The sequence below is a fragment of the Panthera pardus genome, unplaced genomic scaffold, assembly GCF_024362965.1.
Source record: "Panthera pardus isolate Hobbes unplaced genomic scaffold, ASM2436296v1 HiC_scaffold_7, whole genome shotgun sequence".
NCBI lineage: Eukaryota > Metazoa > Chordata > Mammalia > Carnivora > Felidae > Panthera > Panthera pardus.
Genome location: NW_026527002.1, coordinates 25627441 through 25649561, shown reverse-complemented (window position 1 = coordinate 25649561; position 22121 = coordinate 25627441). Strand labels below are relative to the sequence as shown.

At 37.5% G+C, this 22121-nt stretch overlaps 1 protein-coding gene across 3 annotated transcripts in view; it reads right to left on the bottom strand.

The window, feature by feature from the left end:
- The window catches only part of ZFHX4 (zinc finger homeobox 4), a 160595-nt gene that overhangs the window by 134982 nt on the left and 3492 nt on the right, over positions 1-22121 (bottom strand). For 2 of the 3 annotated variants that reach the window (XM_053896146.1, XM_053896147.1), the window contains exon 2: positions 21659-22121. This exon is cut by the window's right edge and continues 40 nt beyond it. In XM_053896146.1, coding sequence (XP_053752121.1) covers positions 21659-22121 — 463 coding nt within the window. The remainder of the gene's footprint in view (positions 1-21658) is intronic. The other variant, XM_053896148.1, reaches the window with a different exon arrangement.

Below are 22121 nucleotides of genomic sequence, written 5' to 3'. Positions count from 1 at the left end.
TTCAAGGTAATCACTTCCATAACGATTGGGGGGGCTCTCCCAGACTGTGTTAGTCATCACTAATAATCCATTTCAAACCTGGGACTTTGCAAGGGCCTCATTTTGATGGCCTAATAGTGTCAGGAACAGATTTCAATGTAAATTATTAAAAAACCATGATAAAGGCCAGTACTGCAACCTGCATTGAAAGAGTGTATGCTCTTCCTTTCATCTCTTGATTAACACGGGTCTGACTTTCCAATTTGTGGATTAACTATACCTTTTACTAGTTCTTTTTCACCCACTGATTTCCTGCCTCTTGGCCATTTCTTAGCTTATTTTCATATCCCCCAGAGGGAAAAGAGAGAAAATTAAACTCGAACCTATGGAATTTGCTCTAATGAAAGGAAAAGGAAGAGATTGGAAACCTCTGGCTAAAATGAGGTTTGGGGATTTTCATACTTGCCTTGGTTCCAGTTAACCTAGACTATCAAGGACCTACTTTATAGGGAGTCATTTATCCTTCACCTCCACAAGATGATTTAACTGTGACCATGGTGGGAAAGCTGTGACACAGATTAGAACTTTTCATAAAGTTTCTTAAACAAAATTATACTTAGGAAGATAGATTAACACAAGTCTTGAGATACATATATTGAAGCCGCAGAATTTCAGAAGAAAAAATAATTTAGAACACGTATCTGTGCTAACTTCAAAATTATTATTATACGGCGGTCAAGAAATGAGGCATAACTGCTCAGAATCTACTAGTGGGTTTCTGCTTCTTTACTGTTTTGGCTGATAGAGTATCCTAGCCCCAGTCTCTAAAGGGTTAATGCTGCCGGGTGAGTGGAATTCATGAGCATAATCCTAAACAAGTGAGGTGAAGTTCCATCAGGTCTATTTCAGCGTATCAGGGATTACCGCTAGCTGTCTAATCCTGCTGAGCCTCAGGGAGGAACGTTCTATTGTATTTGAAATCCTGGCCAGGAAAGAACAGAAGGTTAAATGGGTGCCTTGCTCTGTAATCAAATATCACAGGCACTACTTATCTATTCAATGAACAACTGACGTAGAAAATCAATTAGGAACCAAATAGCTTCTTAGGAATTTTTACCCAGAAAGGCAAGATTTTTTTTGGAAAAATGAGTTTATTTGATATGTTTTATAGAAAAATACTACAAATTCTGCAACTTCTAAAGTTGCTTATCTGGTTTCTAAAATGTGTCTCACCCCATACTCTTTAGAGCTTCTGTACTTTTTACTTGTGAAACGGGGGGGGGGGGGGGCATTTCAGGAATAAAGATAACACACTCTAGAGTAGCTGAGTTATTTACCTAAGAAAAGGAAAAGCCATGCAAAATTGATCCACATAAGACACTGTCAATCTGATTAAAAGTTCTGAACAATAAGGCAAACATACATTATTGTTTTTATTGAGATGATTTAAATCATTTACCTCTTCTGAAATGCGCTCTTCAACAGAGCATCATTTGTGGAAATATAATGAGCATGGGGGCGGGTGGAAAAGGTGGCCACATCCTTAGGGGTCTTTGTTTCCAGCAGGAAGAGGCTCCCTTTGGTGGTCTGAAGGTTAACACCCTGGTTTCACCGCCCTCATCCTCTACCTGTCACTCTGAGTAGATGTGACAGTTCATGCATACACACAAACAGGCTGACCTGGCCAGCCCGCCTGACCTTGGACAAGCCTAAGATCAGATCTGGTTATTAATAATGGAGAAAGTCAAAATGCAATCTTCCAGACACTGGAGAATCGAGCCAGAAATTACACAGGAGGCACTCCCTGTCAATAAAAAGCATCATGATGCTAAGGGTTAAAATGTTCATCTGGTCCTGAGCAGGAGTTAAGATAAACTTTTTTTTTTTTTTTTTTCCCTGTTCTGTGAATGCTATTGCGAGAAGTTTGCTCAGGGCCCTTATATGCCCAGCTTATCTGTCCTTACACTTTCAATTATTTTTGGACTCTTTGCTTTATAAGAGTTCTCATAAGGTAATCCATTTGCAGGCTAAAGCAGATATAATTGGAAAAAATATTGCCCTTTCAGAGTCATGGAAGATATTTTACAAATGGGATGAAATACTTTTAATACCCTCATTGTAGTTCAATGTGCATATAATTTTAACCATGGGTTCTCATTCTCTATAATTGTTATTCCCTATAACTTTCTCTCAGAATATATCCATAATCTAGGCTAAAAAGGGGAAATATGAAAAATCATTTAAATGCCTAGGCAAATACAAAATGTGCTACAGTAATAAATGCATTACTCTCTCAAACCACTACTAAAATTAAAGAGGGGATTTAATCTAATATTCCTTCCATACTTTACACAATCCTTTCCATACTCCTAGGTTACAAGTCTCTTGATAAGAGAGTTATGTATCCATCATGATAGTATCAACATTAATGATTTGGCCCAAATCTCTGTTATAGGACTATCAACAGTTCCTGTAAAAGTACCTTTTGAAAATCATCACTAATTTTTTTTATTTAGGTACAGCTCCCAAACAATGCAACTGTAGAAAATGCACTTCTTTGCATCCTGGGAAGATTTTTTTTTTTTTTTTGCCTGAACTACAAATGTAAATTTTTAAAAAGCAGTAAAATCTTTCTTTCTCTGTGAAAAAAAAAAATCCTCTTTAGATTTTTGTTGTCTGCTGATCACCAAAAATTACTTTCTTGAGAATGTATCTAGCCTAATGTTTCCTAGTAATATGTTTGTTGCATAATGAGCTATTCCTTTGAGCTCTCTGTGAAGGTCCACACACCAAGGGGCATGGAGCCCTTATGGTATGCAGAGTTATGTTACAATAAACTGCCCCACTCCTTCAAGCTCCTGGTATTTTATATCAGTTGCTTCCTCAAGCAACACAAATCCACTAATGCTTTAATTTGTGACACTGCTAACTGGTATTAACAGATTATGACTATGAAATGTCCTTGCATTTATATTGGCACAGGAAGATGATATGTCTGTCATAGTAGAGCAAAATGCTTTAGGTCACACAAATATACAATACTGTACTATGTCTTCTACGTCAGCACAAAACTCAAAAGGTTTTATTTTATAGCACGTTTATAGCACACTTACGTATGCTCATTGAACAATATCCTTAAATAACCAAAGGCCCAGGGCTCACCCCAGGCAAGGCAGGGAACTTCTATCCTGATCTGTAGATACCAGCTGGGCTCAGGTAACTGATCAAGTCAATCAAAATATTAGCAAAATATTGAAATAATTTTTTTAACCAAATCACCCAGTTATTTGGTTAGTCTGACTCTTTCAGTCTGTGGGGAGGGAGCTTGTTTTGTTTGGGTCTCTTGTGGAGCACAGGCTATATTGCCAGTGGGACTCAGATACAGTTTAACATTGGTAGTTTACAGTACATCCACATTTTAAAATGTCGCTCTTGTACAGAACTGATTGATTATTTCATGGCAACCTACAAAAAAGACCCTCTTTTATGAAGTACATAGAGATCCAGTTTTTTAACTTGCAAGTGGTTAAATACAATAACTTTTCCAGAGTAATGTATTATGGCAATGTAGATTCTGTTGCTCATGAAATTGGGCACCATAGTTATTTGCTTCTTTTTAGTCTTGGTTGTCATTGTAGCTACCAGTGCATCTGTATTAGATGCTATATTTGGGAGAAAAGAGAGAAAAGTATGGGATATTACTAAAAGAAAATTGTCAAGTTATAGATCATAGAATACACAGTTCTCTTTCATAAACAGGATAAAGAAATATATACACATCTACACCTACATACCCACACACATCCTGCCCCCACATACATGCACACCTCATACCCACACACATTTATCTCCATGTGTATGGAGAGAAACAGAAAGAGAAAATGTACGCTATTATGAAGTAAAACTCCAAAAACAAACCTCAGAACCTGACTTCCTTGAATAGCAAGAAAATAAAAAATTGCAGAATCATTATAGTAGGCTACAAATGAGCACCCAACCCAGCGGGTCTGTGAAAGTTGGCTCTCCTAAGACCTGTAAGATTCCTGTTCAGAAAAGAGACTATATATCTGCTGCCTGGGGATATCTTCATGTACAAGGAAAAGTGGATTTCTGCAACTATGATGAAGCAAAGCATGATGCCAAAAATCTACCAAAAAAGATATTCCTACAAAATTCAATACAGGGGCCTTAGATTTTTTTTTTAACTGACTTTTGGACTCAGAAATGGTTTCTTGGCCCGGCGGTTCACTGAAGTGCCAGACCTTCAACAAAAGAACAGCTGTTTTGTACAGAAAGGTTTTCTTTAGAAAGGTTTGCCATTTTTCCTACTGAAATGGGATTTTTTTTTTAAATATCAAAACATGTTGTCAGACTCTTGTCCTGAGAGGCAAGACAATATTCAAGACAGAGGGCAATGCCTTCCATGATTTCCCTGGACAGAATATGCAACATGGGCAGACCCCGCAAAATACCAGAATTTTGTGAAAGGAGGGGATTCAAAGAGGGCATTAAAAGACATAGTTTCTTGGGAACCCTCTTGCACTGTTGGTGGGAATGCAAACTGGTGCAGCCACTCTGGAAAACAGTGTGGAGGTTCCTCAAAAAATTAAAAATAGACCTACCCTATGACCCAGCAATAGCACTGCTAGGAATTTACCCAAGGGATACAGGAGTACTGATGCATAGGGGCACTTGTACCCCAATGTTTATAGCAGCACTCTCAACAATAGCCAAATTGTGGAAAAAGCCTAAATGTCCATCAACTGATGAATGGATAAAAAACTTGTGGTTTATATACACAATGGAGTACTATGTGGCAATGAGAAAGAATGAAATATGGCCCTTTGTAGCAACGTGGATGGAACTGGAGAGTGTGATGTTAAGTGAAATAAGCCATACAGAGAAAGACAGATACCATATGTTTTCACTCTTATGTGGATCCTGAGAAACTTAACACAAACCCATGGGGGAGGGGAAGGAAAAAAAAGAAAAAAAAGAGGTTAGAGTGGGAGAGAAAGCCAAAGCATAAGAGACTCTTAAAAACCGAGAACAAACTGAGGGTTGATGGGGGGTGGGAGGGAGGGGAGGGGAGGGTAGGTGATGGGCATTGAAGAGGGCATCTTTTGGGATGAGCACTGGGTGTTGTATGGAAACTAATTTGACAATAAATTTCATATAATAAAAAAAATTAACAAAAGACATAGTTTATCTTCCGAACATGGGAGGAACAAATGTAAACAGAGCCGAGCTTAGTACAACCACCACATTCACTATTTTCTCATGAGTCTGTAGATCTACGATGACCTTCAAAATCTTCTAGTCCAGCGATCCCCAAATCAGGCTGATTATCAGGATCATCTCTTTAAATGAGGAGATTCCTAGATGCACCGCACCCCCTGCCCCCACTCCCCAGAGGTCGTGGCCTTGGAACTGGGATGTTTTCAAAGTTCCAACAGGAAGCCTAATGATCAGCTTCATCTCATACAACTTTCCATATCATATTCTGCACAAATATGTCAATTGGAAATGCAGCCATTTCTAGAATGCTTTTTCACATGCACATTTCATGACTCCAAAAAGTTTTAAAGTGCTTTTACTCTGATAAAATCTCAGTGGTAAGTGCTTTTTTCTGAATGACAGCCAGTATCTAGTGATGCTAATTCAGTTCAGCCCCCCCCACTACTCTTAAATACCTCAATACAGTGCCTCATTCAAATTCTCCACTTTCTTCTAAGATTAGAAGAATGTGATTTATACAAGTATTTACGTACTAATAACACAAATAAATATTCCAGATTATTTTTAAAAACTTATATTATTTGTTTACAATAGCAATTAACTATTGCTTTGCCTAATATGCGATTATGTGTTTAATGTTTGTCTCCTCTACTAAACTGTAACTGTAGTGTCTTTCTTATTTGATGCTATATCCTTATTCCCTTGCATAGGGCCTGACAGAGTGGGCTCTCAGTAAATAAGTCAATGAAATGATTAGCATCAAATAAGTCAAAGAAAAAAACACGAGGGATTAAGGAAGGAATATAGTTTAGTTGTTTATATATGATTATTACCCTGCTTCTTGTTTACAAGAAAAATACATAAACATATATTTGTGGATTAAACAAAACAGCAGAACACTGGCAACCTGATATATGTATAAGTACATCAGCAATTTAAGATAAGATCCTTGTGAAAGTTAAGAATAAATTCAGCTCTGAGAACCACAGAAGTGATTGTATTTAGACCAGATCTCAAAAACTGTTAACGCTAACTTTCTAATCATAATGGTAACTCAGAACCCATTTTATAGATGAAAAAAATGTGGTACCAGACTAAAGGCAAAACTATAATTAATGCCAGACACAGAAGCTTTAAACAGTCATTTTTCCAGTTCTGAGTTCCACTTACTACTTCTCATTTGCAAACTCACACTCGGCAGACTTGAAAACTGGTATTTAAAGGTGTAATACATAGCTCTTTCCCTGTGGGCAAAATTCTAAGAAAGAATGAATATCGAAGGTAAAGCACATAAAGTAATACACAAATAGTGGTCTTCTATGAGCTATATTTACCCATTTTCAAGTAGATGAGTGTAGCTACATTGCTCTTCAAAGCAAACTTCAATTGAAGGCCAATCGGAGAGATAAAAGTTACGAATGGCTTTTCAAGAATGACACGTCCTAGATATAATAGTGTAACCAAGAGCACTTATAGAAATTAAAAAGGGAAAGTGTCTGACCAATAATAAGAAAAGCAGAAGTTATCTCCGAGTACAAAAAAGCAATGCCAGTAGAGTAGATATGCTGACAAGACACGAGTAATATTTTCCACATATAAGAAAAGCTTTCATCTCAGAAGACTTTTTTTCAAAGCTATTTTTGTACCTTAATTAAGATCTACAGAACTCAGCGGAGTGTTTTTTTTTCTCCATTTACTAATATACTAACTAAGGCACCGAAATGCTTGCCAAAAACCACATAAAGAGTCAGAAAGTTAGTTGGACACTTTATGACAGAAAATGCCTCTCCTTTCTTTTTAAAACTTTTCTTGAGTTACAGAGAGATGCATGGATAGCTGTAGACACGGATGAGGGGAAAGACAGATGGGCATTTCTTTCACTGTATTTCTCTGAGACACCACCCCACACCTTCCCACCACTCTGCACCCCCAATATATTAATAACGGAAGGGTATTAGAGAGTGATACCTACTTTGTGAGTGTTTATTAAGCTCGTTGGTATTCATAGACCTAAGTGCTGACGTAGGCAATCTTTCAGATTCACTACGTTTTAGACTCAAGAAAGCAGCTCCAGAGAATCTTTTAGCATGAGATAATATGGGAGTTTATCATGTTTTCTTGCATAATTCCCCCTTAATTTGTCATTGTAAAAGAGAAAGAAGAAATGCTATGTTCTAACAGTAGGAATGGTGGTAGCCCACCCCCTAACCTCACTGTACCCATGTCGATAGGTTTTGCTAAGATCAGTAGGTCTTTGGAAATGGAAAACCTCAAAGAACATTAATAATTGTTTGGATAAAATAGTATGATGCCTGAAATAGCTATAGATAAAATATTAAGACTATTTTGCCAGTAACTAGATCAGATATTAAAACCAAGTATATTTATGTTTTTATACCTACAAAAAGAAAAAAAACCCCTTCTAATTAGCAAAAAGAAAAAAAGAAGCACCAAGTAATATTTCAGTTTATCCATATCTCTATATTATGAAAACATAAAAATCATGCTCACAAACATCACATAGGTGGGGAGGGAGAGGCAAGAGAGAGAAAAGACTTAAATTCTACTGACACTGTACATTATTTTCCAACAATGGGACAATATCTTTACTGGTGTGGAAGCAAACAACCACTCTTTATCAAAGCTCTGCAATGCAGGAATCTAACTGTTTCCCCAATACCACAGGAAATCTAAATATTAACTTCCTAGATGACACAAAGGAGTAAATATTGCTAAAATGTGTTATATAGACTACTAAAAATGTCTCTGCAAACTTCTGGAATTCAGAAAGGCTGTTACCAGAGCAAAATCACACAGGAAAATGAAGCACAGATAAAAAGCATTATATGTTTTCTTCTAAACACTGGTGAACTCCTTGAGGACAGGAATTGAATCATATACCTTTGCGTCTGTCTTATTCACCCACCATTAGGGTCCAGCACAGTGTAAGTGTGTGTGTGTGTGTGTGTGTGTGTGTGTGTGTGTGTGTGTGTGTTTAATGTTTATTTATTTTAGAGAGAGAGAAAGAGAGAGAGAGAGAGAGAGAGAGAGAGAGAGAGTATGAGCAGGGTAGAGGCAGAGAGAGAGGGAGACACAGAATCTGAAGCAGGCTCCAGGCTCCGAGCTGTCTGGACAGAGCCCGACGTGGGGTTTGAATTCATGAACCTTGAGACGGTGACCTGAGCCCAAGTCGGAGGTTTAACCGACTGAGCCACCCAGGCGCCCCTCAGCACAGTGTGTTTTTAACAAATGAGAACAAACAAGCTTTTGTGCATTACTAGAACATCAGTCTAACAAAATGTCTTTCAGTAAATTTACGTTACTATAAAGTAGGCCAATTTTTCATTCCTACAAATATGGAGAGCTCAGTTCTCGATATTTTTCAGAGAACATTGTATGAACCAAATAGTTTACATTCTGACATAAAAAAGAACTATGTACTGTTATCAGTGATTTTTCTAATTTGCTCTCCATCACTACACTTCTCAAAGTCTCTCCATCTCTATCTATCTCACAATTACCTCTTTTTCTCTCTCAGGGGATTCATATTCTTTTTGAAGATCAATAATTATGGTTACACTCTTATTTCCATCCCTTCTGCCCCAAACAAGGCCTTCCTTTCCAGGTATCCTTCTCCATGTAAGATCTTCCCCGTGACACAGTGTCCTGTTTAAGACCATGGGTGCTGGAGCCAGGCAATCTCAGTTCAAATCCTCAGACTGCATTGTCACTCTCACCAGCTACATCGCGTTAGATTAATTAAGCTTTCATTGCTTTAGTTCCTCATCTTCAAAATCGGCATAATAATAGTGCCTACCTAATAGGGTTGCTGTTTGATTTAATGAGTTATTCTTTTTTAACTTAGAAGACTTTCTGCCACCTAATAAGTGCTCAGTAAATGTTAGGTTTAATTTTCTCACTGAATTTGTTGGCCAAAGCAGAAGATGAATAAGTTTGGGTGATTGGAAAAAAACAAAAACAAAAACAAAAAATCGTAATATTCTTTAAAGGATAAAGAAGGTGCTGACCAGATACAAAATAAGAACTGACTGGCAGTGGGGTGCCTGGGTGGCTCAGTTGGTTAAGCATCTGACTTCAGCTCAGGTCTTGATCTCGGGGTTCGTGAGTTCAAGCCCCACATGGGGCTCTTTATTGTCAGCACAGAGCTGGCTTCAGATCCCATCTCCCTGTCTCTCTGTCCCTCCACTGCTCAATCTCTCTCAAAAATAAATAAACATTAAAAAAAAAGCACTGACTGGCATTAAAGACAGCCTAGTAAACCAACAATGCCACACTTAAGTATACATCCAAAAGAAATGAGAACATATGCCCACAAATACTTGTACACAAATGTTCACAGCATCATTATTCATTATTCATAATAACCAAAAAGTGGAAATAACTCAAATGCCCATCAGTTGATGAGAGGATAAATAAAACGCAGTTTATCCATACAATGGAAATCCCATAGTAGAAAGGTATGAATATAGATCCATACTACGAGACGGGTGAATTTTGAAAATATTATGTTACAGGAAAGAAATAAGTCATAAAGTGTCACATATAGCATGATTCCCTTTACATGAAATATCCAGATTAGGCAAATCTATATAGACCGAAAGCAATTAATGGTTGCTTAGTGCCAGGAAAGGGGGTTTGGGATTAGTGGGGGTGGACTAAAGCGGACAGGATTTCTTTCTGGAGTGCTGAAAATGTTCCGAAATTGATGATGGTGATGGGTGCATACTTCTTTGAATATCCTAGAAAAATATTGCATTGTGGGACCCCTGGCTGGCTCAGCTAGTGGAGCATGAGACTCTTGATCTTGGGATTGTGAGTCCGAGCCCCACGTAGTGCATAGAGATTATTTTTAAAAATAAAACATTTCATTGTATAATTTAAGTGGTTTAAGAGCATGGAATATGAATTATATGCCAATTGCATTCAATAAATATAAATTATATATCAATTTTGTATTAATGTATATGCAAATTTTGTTTAAAAAGGCAAAGCAAAAGACAGTGGTCTCAACATTCATTGCATTGTTCACATGGTAGATTTTGTAGCATATAACTTGAGTTCCTTCCATTTCTAATTTAGAACTGATTTCTTGAAACTTTTAGTCACATTTTCCTATATCATTTCATGCTTAATAAGATTGTTGTCTTATTCCATCAATTTCCCACAGTTGATCAGCTTAAGATATTTGAAGATACTTGTTCTGGTTACCCAATTCCCTGAATTTCAAGGATCATTCTGAGTCTAAATGTCTTATGGTATCTATTGTGACTTTAAGATAAAGACAAGAATAGAGCACTGATTAGGTAGGCATTAATTTGAAAACATCTTTGCTTTTAAAGACACTTTTTTAAAACACTTAGCACTCAAAGCTTTGTGAAAAGGTATCTACTCCAATGGGGGACGAGGGCCTTTTGTAAGCAGGGGAAAAAGGCTTAATGTGCTCCCACAATTAGTGAGGCCATTTACTTTTTGGAGAACCTATTACTTTTACCAAATCATATCCTGATCCCTGAACCTTTGATTAGTCATGTGTACATACAGAACTGATTTCAGTGCTTGCTGATGAGTCTTGCGCAACATCATCAAAGTTTATTATCTCTAGAGACTGAGAACACTTGCAATGTGCAGGAAGAGATTTTTGCCATTTACTAAAAAACAGAATAAGTAGCTATTAATGATTAACTCATGATCATCAATTTTGTAAAAGTAAGTCTTCATATACTGCATTCTTCTCCTCTCTCTCTTACACACACATACACACACACACACACACACATCCATAAATGCATGCATGCAGTTTTTTCCAGGGTTTGAGCAAAATAAGTATAAGTAGGTGTCCTTGGATATGTACTGAAAACATTATTGAAGTACTGACATCTTGACTTTTCAATAATTCAACATATGAGAACTGAATACATGTACATTTTTCTACACCCATTGATAAAGAATTACATTGTTCACTATTTGGAAAAGTGCTATATGTACCAATTTCACTGTAGCCACAGTTCTATAAGAAGGAATAGAATGACCTCATATATGCTACAAAAACTTGTAAGTAAATATTATATCTGAAGGTCTATCTGGAAATGTACATTTAAATTGACAAAATTAAGCAATTAGGAAGACATTTTTGCACTGATGACTTAAAGACAGTCATTCTATCCTCTGTGTTAGGAATCAGCACTCCAAAAACTAAATAATTTTTCATAAAGCCCATCTTACTTTTTCTAATATTTAAGGAATTATGAGAGCCAAAGACTGCTTTTGTCTGAAAAAAAAGTTATTTATGAGTTCCCCTTAGGTCTATTTTTTAAGGAACTTAGTTATGACTTTGATTGTTTGGTTATTCTTCTCGGGGAATACTCATCATGGAAAACCTTGGTACAATTGTTCCATCCAAATGTGCTTTTTTAATGACTTAATTGTAATAAACAAGAAGTAATAATAACCCAGAACTTACTTTTAGCCAAATTATTTCTCAAAGGACACTGAGGGGCTTCTCTTTAAAAAGTAGTGATAATTGGGGTGCCTGGGTGGCTCAGCTGATTAAGTGTCTGATGCTTGATTCTGGCTCAGGTCATGATCTCACAGTTCATGAGACTGAGCCCCACATCAGGCTCTGTGCTGACAGTGCAGAGCCTGCTTGGGATTCTCTCTCTCCCTCTCTCTCTCCCCTTCTCCCGCAATAATATCATATAGTAAGTAGGAGACAGTTATCTCCCTTCTAAAACACTGTATAATATAAATTCACCAAACAAATCAAATCCTAAAAGGTATATCCTGATGTTGCATCATTCATATTTTAGCATGCTGATCTTATTTTTAAAAACAATTTTATTTATTTGGTGTGAAAATGAAGAATCATCCTCCCCCTCCCCCATGTATGATGTCACTTCCTTAGTTACTCAGTGGTAAATCCTAATATATGTTGCGTTTAAAGGAGAAGCCTTGTAAACTGACTCTTTCTCAGAGGTGATGGCAATCAGACCTGCTACCTGATTTCTTACAATTGAACAGGGAATGATTTTAGGCCCTAAGGATATATGCTAGTGTTATTTTTAGACTTGCCAAATGCATAGTTAGAAATATTTAAAGCCTTTGAAAGGTACTACACATTGTAATTATCAGACTGTCCGTTCATGCTGTACGCAGACCAGTTATAGGTATTGGGAGCTTCTGTATTGCTAACAATTCTGTCATTTCAAAAGTAAGACTATTCTTTTCAATAAAAGAACATTTCATTAGCGAATGTGGTCAACTGCAGCAATGTCGACTACCGACACTTTTTTGTAGGAAGAGGTAGCCAGATTTAGGAAGGCAGATTTCCCCTAGTACCTCTAAGTTAAATCAGTGCAAATAGTTCTAACAAGATTTGGGGCTTTGCATTGGAATCATTAACAAAATTTCAAGGAGAGAGAGGAAGGAAGTGCATTAGAAACATATGGGGGAGAGAAAATTTCTGGAATCCTGTCACTAAAATGGATCAAAGTAAGAAGTGAAAGATAAAAGTAAAAGAAAATAATAATAATTCAACACAAGATTATATTTTAAGATTCTAATAAGGAGCAAATGAACAGCACTTCCTCCAGCAGTTATAAGGATGTCAGGAAAAGGTAATTGAGTTCTGGGCAGAGGGTAGACGGTGCTTTAGTTGTTCCTCTTTAGGAAGTTAAATGCTTAGGGAGACACATTCCCTCTTTCAGGTCAGAGGGGTACCATTTAGTACATTACTGCTGAAGTACCCTGGTGACCTGAATGAGTTCATGCAGCTTCCAAAGGTGCTTAAGCACTGAGAGCTCAGGCACTAGAAGTGATAAATATTCTATTAGTTCTTTCTATTTAATATACCAAACCCAAAAAAGCCAGTAAAAGGAAGTTTGTTTTTTTTTAACGTGAAAGAATTCATTGTGACAGGAGATATTCAGGTAACAATTGTGACCAGTGGTTTCCCCTTCCAGCTTGTAGATGACCCAACAGGTGTTAAGTCCATCGCTCTAGTTGGCCTCATCCATACTGGCCAGCTCTTACATTACGTTGCATCTGCTATATCTTTAAGGGAATCTGCTAACTTGAAAGAATAAAAGTGTGCTCCAAAATGATTAAGCCCTAGACAAAATTGGCAAGTTTGCCTCTGGCACTTAGGCCTTCCGTTTCCTCTCCCATTTTCTGCTCCTCCTATCCTCAAGTGCAACAGAAAGTTTTCTTATTAGCAAAGCCTCATAACGTGGGCTGGAACTCCAGCACAGGTTCTTACCATCGGGGAAGACTTGAGCAGGGCATTTTGTTCTGAATAACAGGTTCCCATATGTCAAAATGGGAATAGTAACATATAACTGTTAGGAAGAGTAAATGAGAAAATGCACATGAAAAGTCTAACTTACTATGACTATTGTCAATTTATGTCCTCTTTTTAAATGGATAAATGGATAAATGGATAAGTCAATTACCAGTTTGGTTTTACTGTTGACAGAATATCCGGCATCCAAAGAAGGGATATCTTTGGTAAGATTTCTTTCCAATATCTCATAAATCACATACAGATAGTCATTTGCCAACTCTATTTATAAACAAGGCTCTTCTTGGCACAGGACACATAATCATGGACTCAAAAAAATCAATATTTTAAAACCTTAAAAGCTTCCCTCCCAAATTTGAGTTAAGTGATACAGTTGAACCTACCAATAGCTCATTTCTTTCCACCTTCAGCTCTGCATTTCACTAATTTTATCAGCAGATAACCAGAGACAAAGAATTCTTCAACCTTAACCTTCCTGTACATTGCTCTTTAAAAATTGCCTAATGGGAAAATATAACCTTGACATTTATCCCGTAAGCAACAAGAAAAGAGAGATGCATATTCTATGACATTTTCAGTGAAAGAAAGGCTTTGGGAAGATCTGAATCAATGAAGTATTAAGAGTATGGTCTCAAGATACTTTTATATTTATGTGTACATTCTCAATATATGTAAGTAATGTATTCAAGGCTACAAAAGTACTTCTCCTTAAAGATAAGAGAACTAGAATATTAATATAAGATTATGAAACTGAGTGAAATAAAACATTGCCACACACAATTGCTATTATCTATGATCGTAACAAGCTGGTCTTTGTAATAATTCATCTTTAAGCAGAACTCTGACAGTATTATAAACTGAACTTACAAAGGTTCTTCAAGAATCAAACTAAATCATCACCCTGATCCTATAAGAAGGTTGACTGAAGTTGTAATCTGACATTTTGCATCCTTTAAGTGGTTTTCTGTTTCATTTTTCCAGGTAATGCATCCAGCATCCTTACGCATGAAGAACATAAATGTCTCAACTAACAGAAAAGCTCTATACTGCCCTAAAATTCCCACTGTAACCCTTGCCTGAAACTGGTCAATAAAGTCTTCCAATGTAAGAGAGCAATAAGAGGAAGTCAAGATAATCAAGTGACATTGCTCTACAACGACTGATGACCTAAGTTAAGAGAGCAGTCACGTTCAGTCCTTTGACCAACCATTGTTGAAAAAATTCCTGGAAGCTTTCGATGGCTAGTGTATGGGGTTCAGCCCTTAATTTTATTAATATCCCTGCCACACTGGAGAACAGATTGAGTTCAGAAGCATCACCTCAGAGCAGATGGCTTACATCCTACCACGTTAATGGGTCTCCATAAACAAGAGACATTTTAAAAGCTGGCACATAGTAGGTGCTCAATCAATGTTTCTGTATTTATTAGAAGAAAAACTGAGGATATCATTCAGGATATCCTGAGACATCCTGCAAAGAGAACTTTAGCCCTTGTGTCTGTACCAAGCACCGTACTGCTCTGAGGTCATGGGATCTGTGATGATGTTTCCTCAAGGGCTATAGGGGGCTGTTCCTCCATCGCTGTTCCTCTTTCGAATAAATCATATCATCGTAAGCTCTCCTGAAATACACTGATAATTTGGGAAAAGTGCCTTTTAAGGCTTGAATTATCTGAATAATGAACAAATCTCCACGTCTAATTGAACTCAGCCTGAGCATAGGCTCAGACTCAAAGCAAACTCGGTAAAGCATTTCCAGTAGAACTCAGGCAGGCCAGATGTTCTGGAAGCAGAACCACGGTCATTATGCACATGCCAGCTCCTCCTCACTCCACCCCGGGCCAAGACCCTTTCAGCAGCGCGAGGCCTGCTTAACATATGACTCTGGCTGCATTACTGCGTGGCATCCCAGCACCCATTCGAACATTTCAGCAATTTTAAACAAGCTCCACTGACAGGGACTATTAAACGGAAGCCAAAGAAGCACGCCGGGAGAGCACATTAATTATGAGGTAACACCTTCGTCTGCATTACCTACATGACCTCAGGGTGGGTGACACATAAGCGATTTACTACTTTTGGTTAAACCATACCTACACTTCACATGAGACAGAATGGACACAAGTTACGCAAAAGCTGTAACATAAATCACGAAGTATGAGTTGACATGGTCCTGAAACGAAGTGAATGGTAGCCTCAAGTTTTTTACTGTGTTTCTGAGACGAGAAGCACTACGATGTGTGTGTGTGGGCGGGGGGGGGGGGGGGGGGGGTGGGGGGGTAGCGGTGTTCAGAAGGAGATGAGTGAGTAAAGGTCCTAGGGTCGGGCACAGCCCTACCTAAGCCCCATCCCCGACAAGGTCACTACACCCCCTCACACGCTCGAAATTCATCCAGATTAAGCAGTTCTTTTAAGACGAAATGCACCCTGGGAAAGACCTGAAAGTCATTTACACCTTTGGATGCGCTATTCTGCTTTTACGAAAAGGCTTCTTTTCCCCTTAATTAAGGGAATGCTAGTTTTCTTTGGGGAATTAGATGGGTAATCTTGCAACCTGGAGCATTTCCATGAAGAGAAGATCTAGGTGGGATAAAACAGGAAGGGTTTCAAAGAAACAGAGAGGAGCATTAAGAGCGAGTGCCTGATGTGTAGGGAGATGGTAGCACTGGTTAAGGAAAGACACGTCAAAAATAAAGTAGGAGGGTTCCTTTGTGCACTCGGCCGCCTTTAAGTTTTGTCTGGGTTTGTTAATAATTTCAGACACTAAAAATCATTTCATCTGTTCTGACATGGATGTAGTAGGTTGCTAATGCCTGGTCTACAGTAATCCTTTTAGGGGTGGATGTGCACTCACATCCATATTTTACACTTGGATAGATAGATTTGGGGTCATTCTTTTTTCTAGGGGAATACAAAGAGGGGGCTCGGCTCACAGTGTAATATATTACTCGCCATATGAAAGCAGGGAGCAAGTCCATATTTGCTCTGGAGTAGTCATGTTATAACACATGGCTGTGCTTCAGCAAATGTCAGGCTTAAAAACAGAAGTAGACACAGCAGATAGGGCTGGCCAATTACATCGCGATCTGAAAACACCAGTGATTTATTAGTTGCTATTAGCTAACCAGCTCCTCTCCATTTGATCTGCGTATTTATTAGTTATAAGTATTATGCAAGCATGTCTTTTTATATGAGAATACAATAGAATAATTTGAGTTGTGATTACTTTTTTAAAGAGAAATCCTACAACTGGAATTAAATTTCACACTGCATTTCAACCTCAAAAGAAACATAAATCTGAAACTAATACAAAAAGTGTAAAAATTTCCATATTCAGGTTAATGTTTAGCAGCAGAAAAGAATAACTTTTGTTTATCTCTGAAAACAGCTTTCTTCATCTAAACAAATGACTAGAATAAGATTAAGAGAAACCTGTTTGGGTTTCGTAGATACACACACATATTCCAATTTCCTTCTGCACAATGACTTTTATGCAAATGTGCACCACACAATCTCCTGACCTCCTTTACCATCACACCGGGACAATGACAGTTCAATAATTGAAACGGTACATATCTGGTATATTTGATTTTAAATTGCAAAGTTGGACTCAGGCCTATTGAAATGAAAATGCTTGTGATTCTTTGTTAATTCCAAACTGATCGGGTTATTATTTCCTACTAGTAAAAAAAAAAAAGAGAGGCAAAATGGTAGGTGAAGCTAATTATTCCATTTTTTATTTCCTTGCCACATACTTTCCCCAACGTGGCTCCTTGCATTCTCTTCTGTGACCCTCCCCCACACCTTGATTTTAGTTCTTAACCCGGATGCTTTCATCCATAACATGGCTAATGAGAAAACTCCAAAAATGTTCCTTGGGGGAATGTTACACTAAAAGTTACCTAGGACTAAATCCCACGTGTGTTCCTTTGCTCACCATGGAGACAAGAGATTCATTCACTGCTCTCAGCCAATTTGAAATCCAAATATGAAAACAGCATTATGGAATTCAGACAGACTATTCTGCTTCACTACTAGCAGATGCAGGAAGAAAAAAGGCGGGTATAATTAAGCTTTTGACTTTGAACCAGCAAAGCTGTGAACACCTCACTTAAAAATACATATAATATTATAAGAGCAGCTGAATTACAGGTGTGGCAAGAGGATTTTCAAGCCCTGCATAGGATGGGGGCAGACCAATCAGCTGCCTGGAAAAGTCTTGTCGGTTCTGAGCCCAAGGTAAACTAACTGTAAAACTGAAATATGGCCAAAGTCATATTTGTTCTTCTTCGGTTTGAACGGGTAGTGCTAAGTGGCTTTCATTATATCTTTTTACTCTACTCTTTAGGAAAAGTTTGGGATCATTTAAGGGGTAGACCAACTGCAATGCATTTTTAAAAAGGAGGGTGGGAAGTAAAGGTTTTTGTTTTTGTTTTTAATACATAGCTCAGTGGATTCATGTATTGATCCTACAAATATTATTGAGGACATATTATGTGATTATCAATTGACAGAAATCTGTAGAGGATGCAAAAGTGTGAGATTAGAAGAATATAATCAAACACAATAAAGTGGTTGGCTAAGAAACACTGCTTTTGCATTATATCTCAATCTAGATGTAGATGAAAATACACACACAGGCCCACTTTACCTTACAACCCTGATTGTGGCTATCTCTCACTTATCGTTTACTAACCTCACTTTAAAAGTACTTTTATACATTGAAAGAGAAGATTAAGGGCAATATGTAGTTTCATTTTATTGTTTTAATTTCCTAGACCAAGTTTGCTTCATCGTTAAAATTTCTGGAGGAAAAAAAATCAAAATTTAATAGTGCTTAACTTAGCGCTTCAGAGAACTCTGCTTGAAGAAAAGAGTAAGGGTTCCTTAACAATAACAAAATTCCTTTTTAAAAAAAATTCTAAGGAAAATAATACTGCCAAAAAATGAATACAGCTTTGTTTGTTTTTGCAGTCATCGTTAGCAATAGGCATAAAGGTATTCTTTTTTTGAGTCCAGATGGAAAGATCATCAACACATTCTGCCTCTGGGTTCCTTGCCAAAATACCATAACCCGCAAGCCTTCTACCTTAAACATAAAAGGAAAGGTGTTGTTCTGGTCAAATAAAGAAATAATTTTTACTAGCATACGTCTAATGTTAAAGCTGCCTAAATCCTGCCAAATACATTAAAACAACATCTGTAAAACAGATTTTCATTAAATTGATCAGTTTAAAGTTAAGCAGCTAGGCAGATGATGCTTTCAAGCTCACCCTCAACCTTTAACCTTTAACCTCCTTAAACTGAAATAAGGACACACACTTCTTTTAGTAATACTGCTCCAGGTTGACAACGCAAGAGGTAAAGTGGTCTATTCAAATCGAACTGACACATAACCGCATTTAGAGTGTTATGAATCAATATGTTGTCAATAACGAGAAAAGCTGTTTTCTCACAGCTCTGTATTTGTCTTATAACTGCTACTTGTCACTTTCCCTTAAAGTCTGAATAATTCACGATGCAAAATGATGTAAATTAAACTCCTAATGAAAATGAATTTTATATAGGAGATTATTGTCTAGTCATTAACTCAGAAACTATTTTAACTCTAATTTTAATATTTTAGCCTATTACAGACCATCATTTTTTTTTTCCCAGGCCCAGGCCAATTTGTTAGGTTCTCATTTAAAAGCAATTAATGTTACTTATGAAGCAATTTCATTTTGCCGACACAAGCCGACCAAGCTTGCTAATATTCTCATCACTACACTTGAAAATCCTCTATATCTCACTCATACAGTTTCTATAAATCAGTTTAGAGAAGGCAACCTCAACACATTCCTATTCTGGAGTACTTATCTAGTTACTACTAGGGATAATGAATGCTCCTTGAAGGATAATGCAAAATAATATAGTTGGATTGTCCAACACCAAGTTTCGACAGCTCAAATATTTATCTCCTCAATCTTCTCTTAATTCAAGGTAACTTTGTTCCAAGTGTGTTTTTGTTTGTTGTCTTACCATTTTTAGACACTACACTACAAAGACACTTGAGTATTTAAGAGATAAATAAAGAACAGTGGGGGAAAAAGTAAATTTTTATATGATTTTACAACATTTTTAAGGGAAGAGTACATACATCCTTTGGTTCTAGGATCTAAAGCTCTCTCTGCTTTAAAGCCCTCTTTATAAACAAGCTTTTATCTCATTTGGTTTTTATACATTCGAAGGCAATATCCAACTCTCCCTGAAAAGGAACTTCAAGAGTAACTCTGACACTTAGCAAATTGCTCTGCAGATAGTGAGGGTGATCAACTCATACTCACGGAGTGAATAGATAAACTTAATACACACATATACACGCACGTTTAAATAATCATCAAACAATTAGATTAAACAACCTTTCCTGAGAAAATAAACAGTAACACTCTACCTCTCTTTAGCTCCCCACATGAGATTAATAAAATAGAAAAATCTGTACGTTTATATCTTCTATTCACAACATGTTAATTTAAAGTGTTAGAGGAGCGGTGTGAATATAAACACAGTTCATGAATATTCTATATAGCTCCCAGGGTCGAGAGATCTATTATTTATACAAACTTAATGTTTGCTTTTTTCTCCTAGGTATTCTAAAAGTTTTAATAGGTCAGGTATCAACAGAAAAAAAGTTGACAATGGAAGAGCAAAACGTATGGATTATAATACAATGAATCCTTTGTATCATATTCTCAATGCCATCAACTTAGAAGCTTGTATCTTACATTAGGGTTTGCACTCCCCTCAAACTCTGTAACCCAAATCTAACGCTTTTGTCGTTGATCCACAGAGCGCTGATATCACAGGGACAATGGTACAAATTCTCACTCTACATCTTTAGGCTTTTACGCTCAGGACACCAATCTAGAATTTGGACCTCAAGAAACGACCCAAACGGATAGTGCCAGTCCAAACCAAATAAACAATTCCTGCACCTGCTCTAGAGAGCCACAACCTGCCCTTTTTGCTGTGTGTTTATAGTTTGAAATAGTATTAGAAAAGCCATAGGTATTATAATCGCTGGTTGACTCCTGATAGTATAGTTATCACTGATTTCTAGTATAAATCAATAGATAACACTTGCAAAATGGATTTTGTAATCATATTTAGAGCTGGTTACAATGACTAATGGCTTGCAATATTTTCTGAATTTTAATATCCTCTAGACAAAAGAAGTTTTTAATAAGTTACCAAGTTATTCATCATAGAAATGAATCTGTTACGTTTGTACAAGAACCAAGACGATCAAGCCAATCCAGTAAACAAACTCACAAAATAAATTAACCAGTAATTAGGATTTAGAAAAAGCAGAGACAAGTTGTGTAATAAATGGGGTTCACCAGTTGCATGTATTCATTACATCTGCATAGTTTTTTTTTTCCAGCAAAGATAAAAGTCTATTTGCCATTTAATGAACATTTTTATTTGTGCCCCACCCATTGGGAATAAAACCATTTCTAGCTGGGAAAGGTCATGTAAAATAACAACTGAGTTAAGTAGAAGACTTCCAACTGATGCTAAGGGAGAATGTGTCTACTCTGTTGTTTTGTACAGAAAAACAACGACAACAAAACACACACATACACACACACACACACACACACACACACATGCACGCACGCACGCACGCACTGTGTTTGGATCGCCCCTGTTTCACAACAAACAAAAGATGATGTATTCACGGAGTAGACTGTTCTTGTCATCTGTTCCCTGTAACCATCAACACTTAGCCAAGAGTAGCGCCATATTTGTGTTTTATTTAAATCAATCAATGCAAGAAGTATAACAATATGACTTTTATGTGAAACTACTCGGAAGGCTTATTTTATTTCTGGGAAACCAGTAAAGCCAGCAATGCCACTGAGATAGGTGTAAAAGGGACACAGGACAAACCTTGTAAATAAATTCTCCAATTCCATCTATCTCAGTCTACGTTTAGTAACGTTAAGCAGCAGCTGTGCACCTTGCCCCTCTCTCCTTTTGCTCTTTTTTTTTTTCCCTGAACTTGCAGATTTGCGCTCCAAGCCCTGAAACAGTTAATTCCCTGCTCTGCTCTGTGCCAACCGAAATGGATGTCGCTGCTTACCTTGTAGAGCTTCAGGGCCGCCTCGTGCCTGTGATTGGTGGTATGCAAGCGTAATTTATCCACACTGTTGGTGTAGTAGTCACAGGCGTTACATTTCAGGTGAACGGGGTTGCCAATGGCAATACACTTCAGCCTCCACTCATTGCTTTTACCCCCTTCTTTAATGTGGGCCACCAGTTGATATTTCTGCATATGTTTATCAGTCTTGCAGTGGAGCTGGAAGTTGGCTTTGAGCTGAGTGTTGTAGTTACAGAGCTTGCACTGGTAGATATCTCCAATCACAGCCCTCCATTCCTCTTCGGGGAGAGAGCGCTCACTGCTCACATGCACACTTAGGGCCTCCAGGCTGTCAGAGGTGAATTTGTTGCAAACAGCACACTGGAATAGCTTCAGCGCTGGGTCACTGATATAAGGTGACAGCTCTCCTGCAGTAAGGAGGGACAGGTCATCACCCATTAGCTGA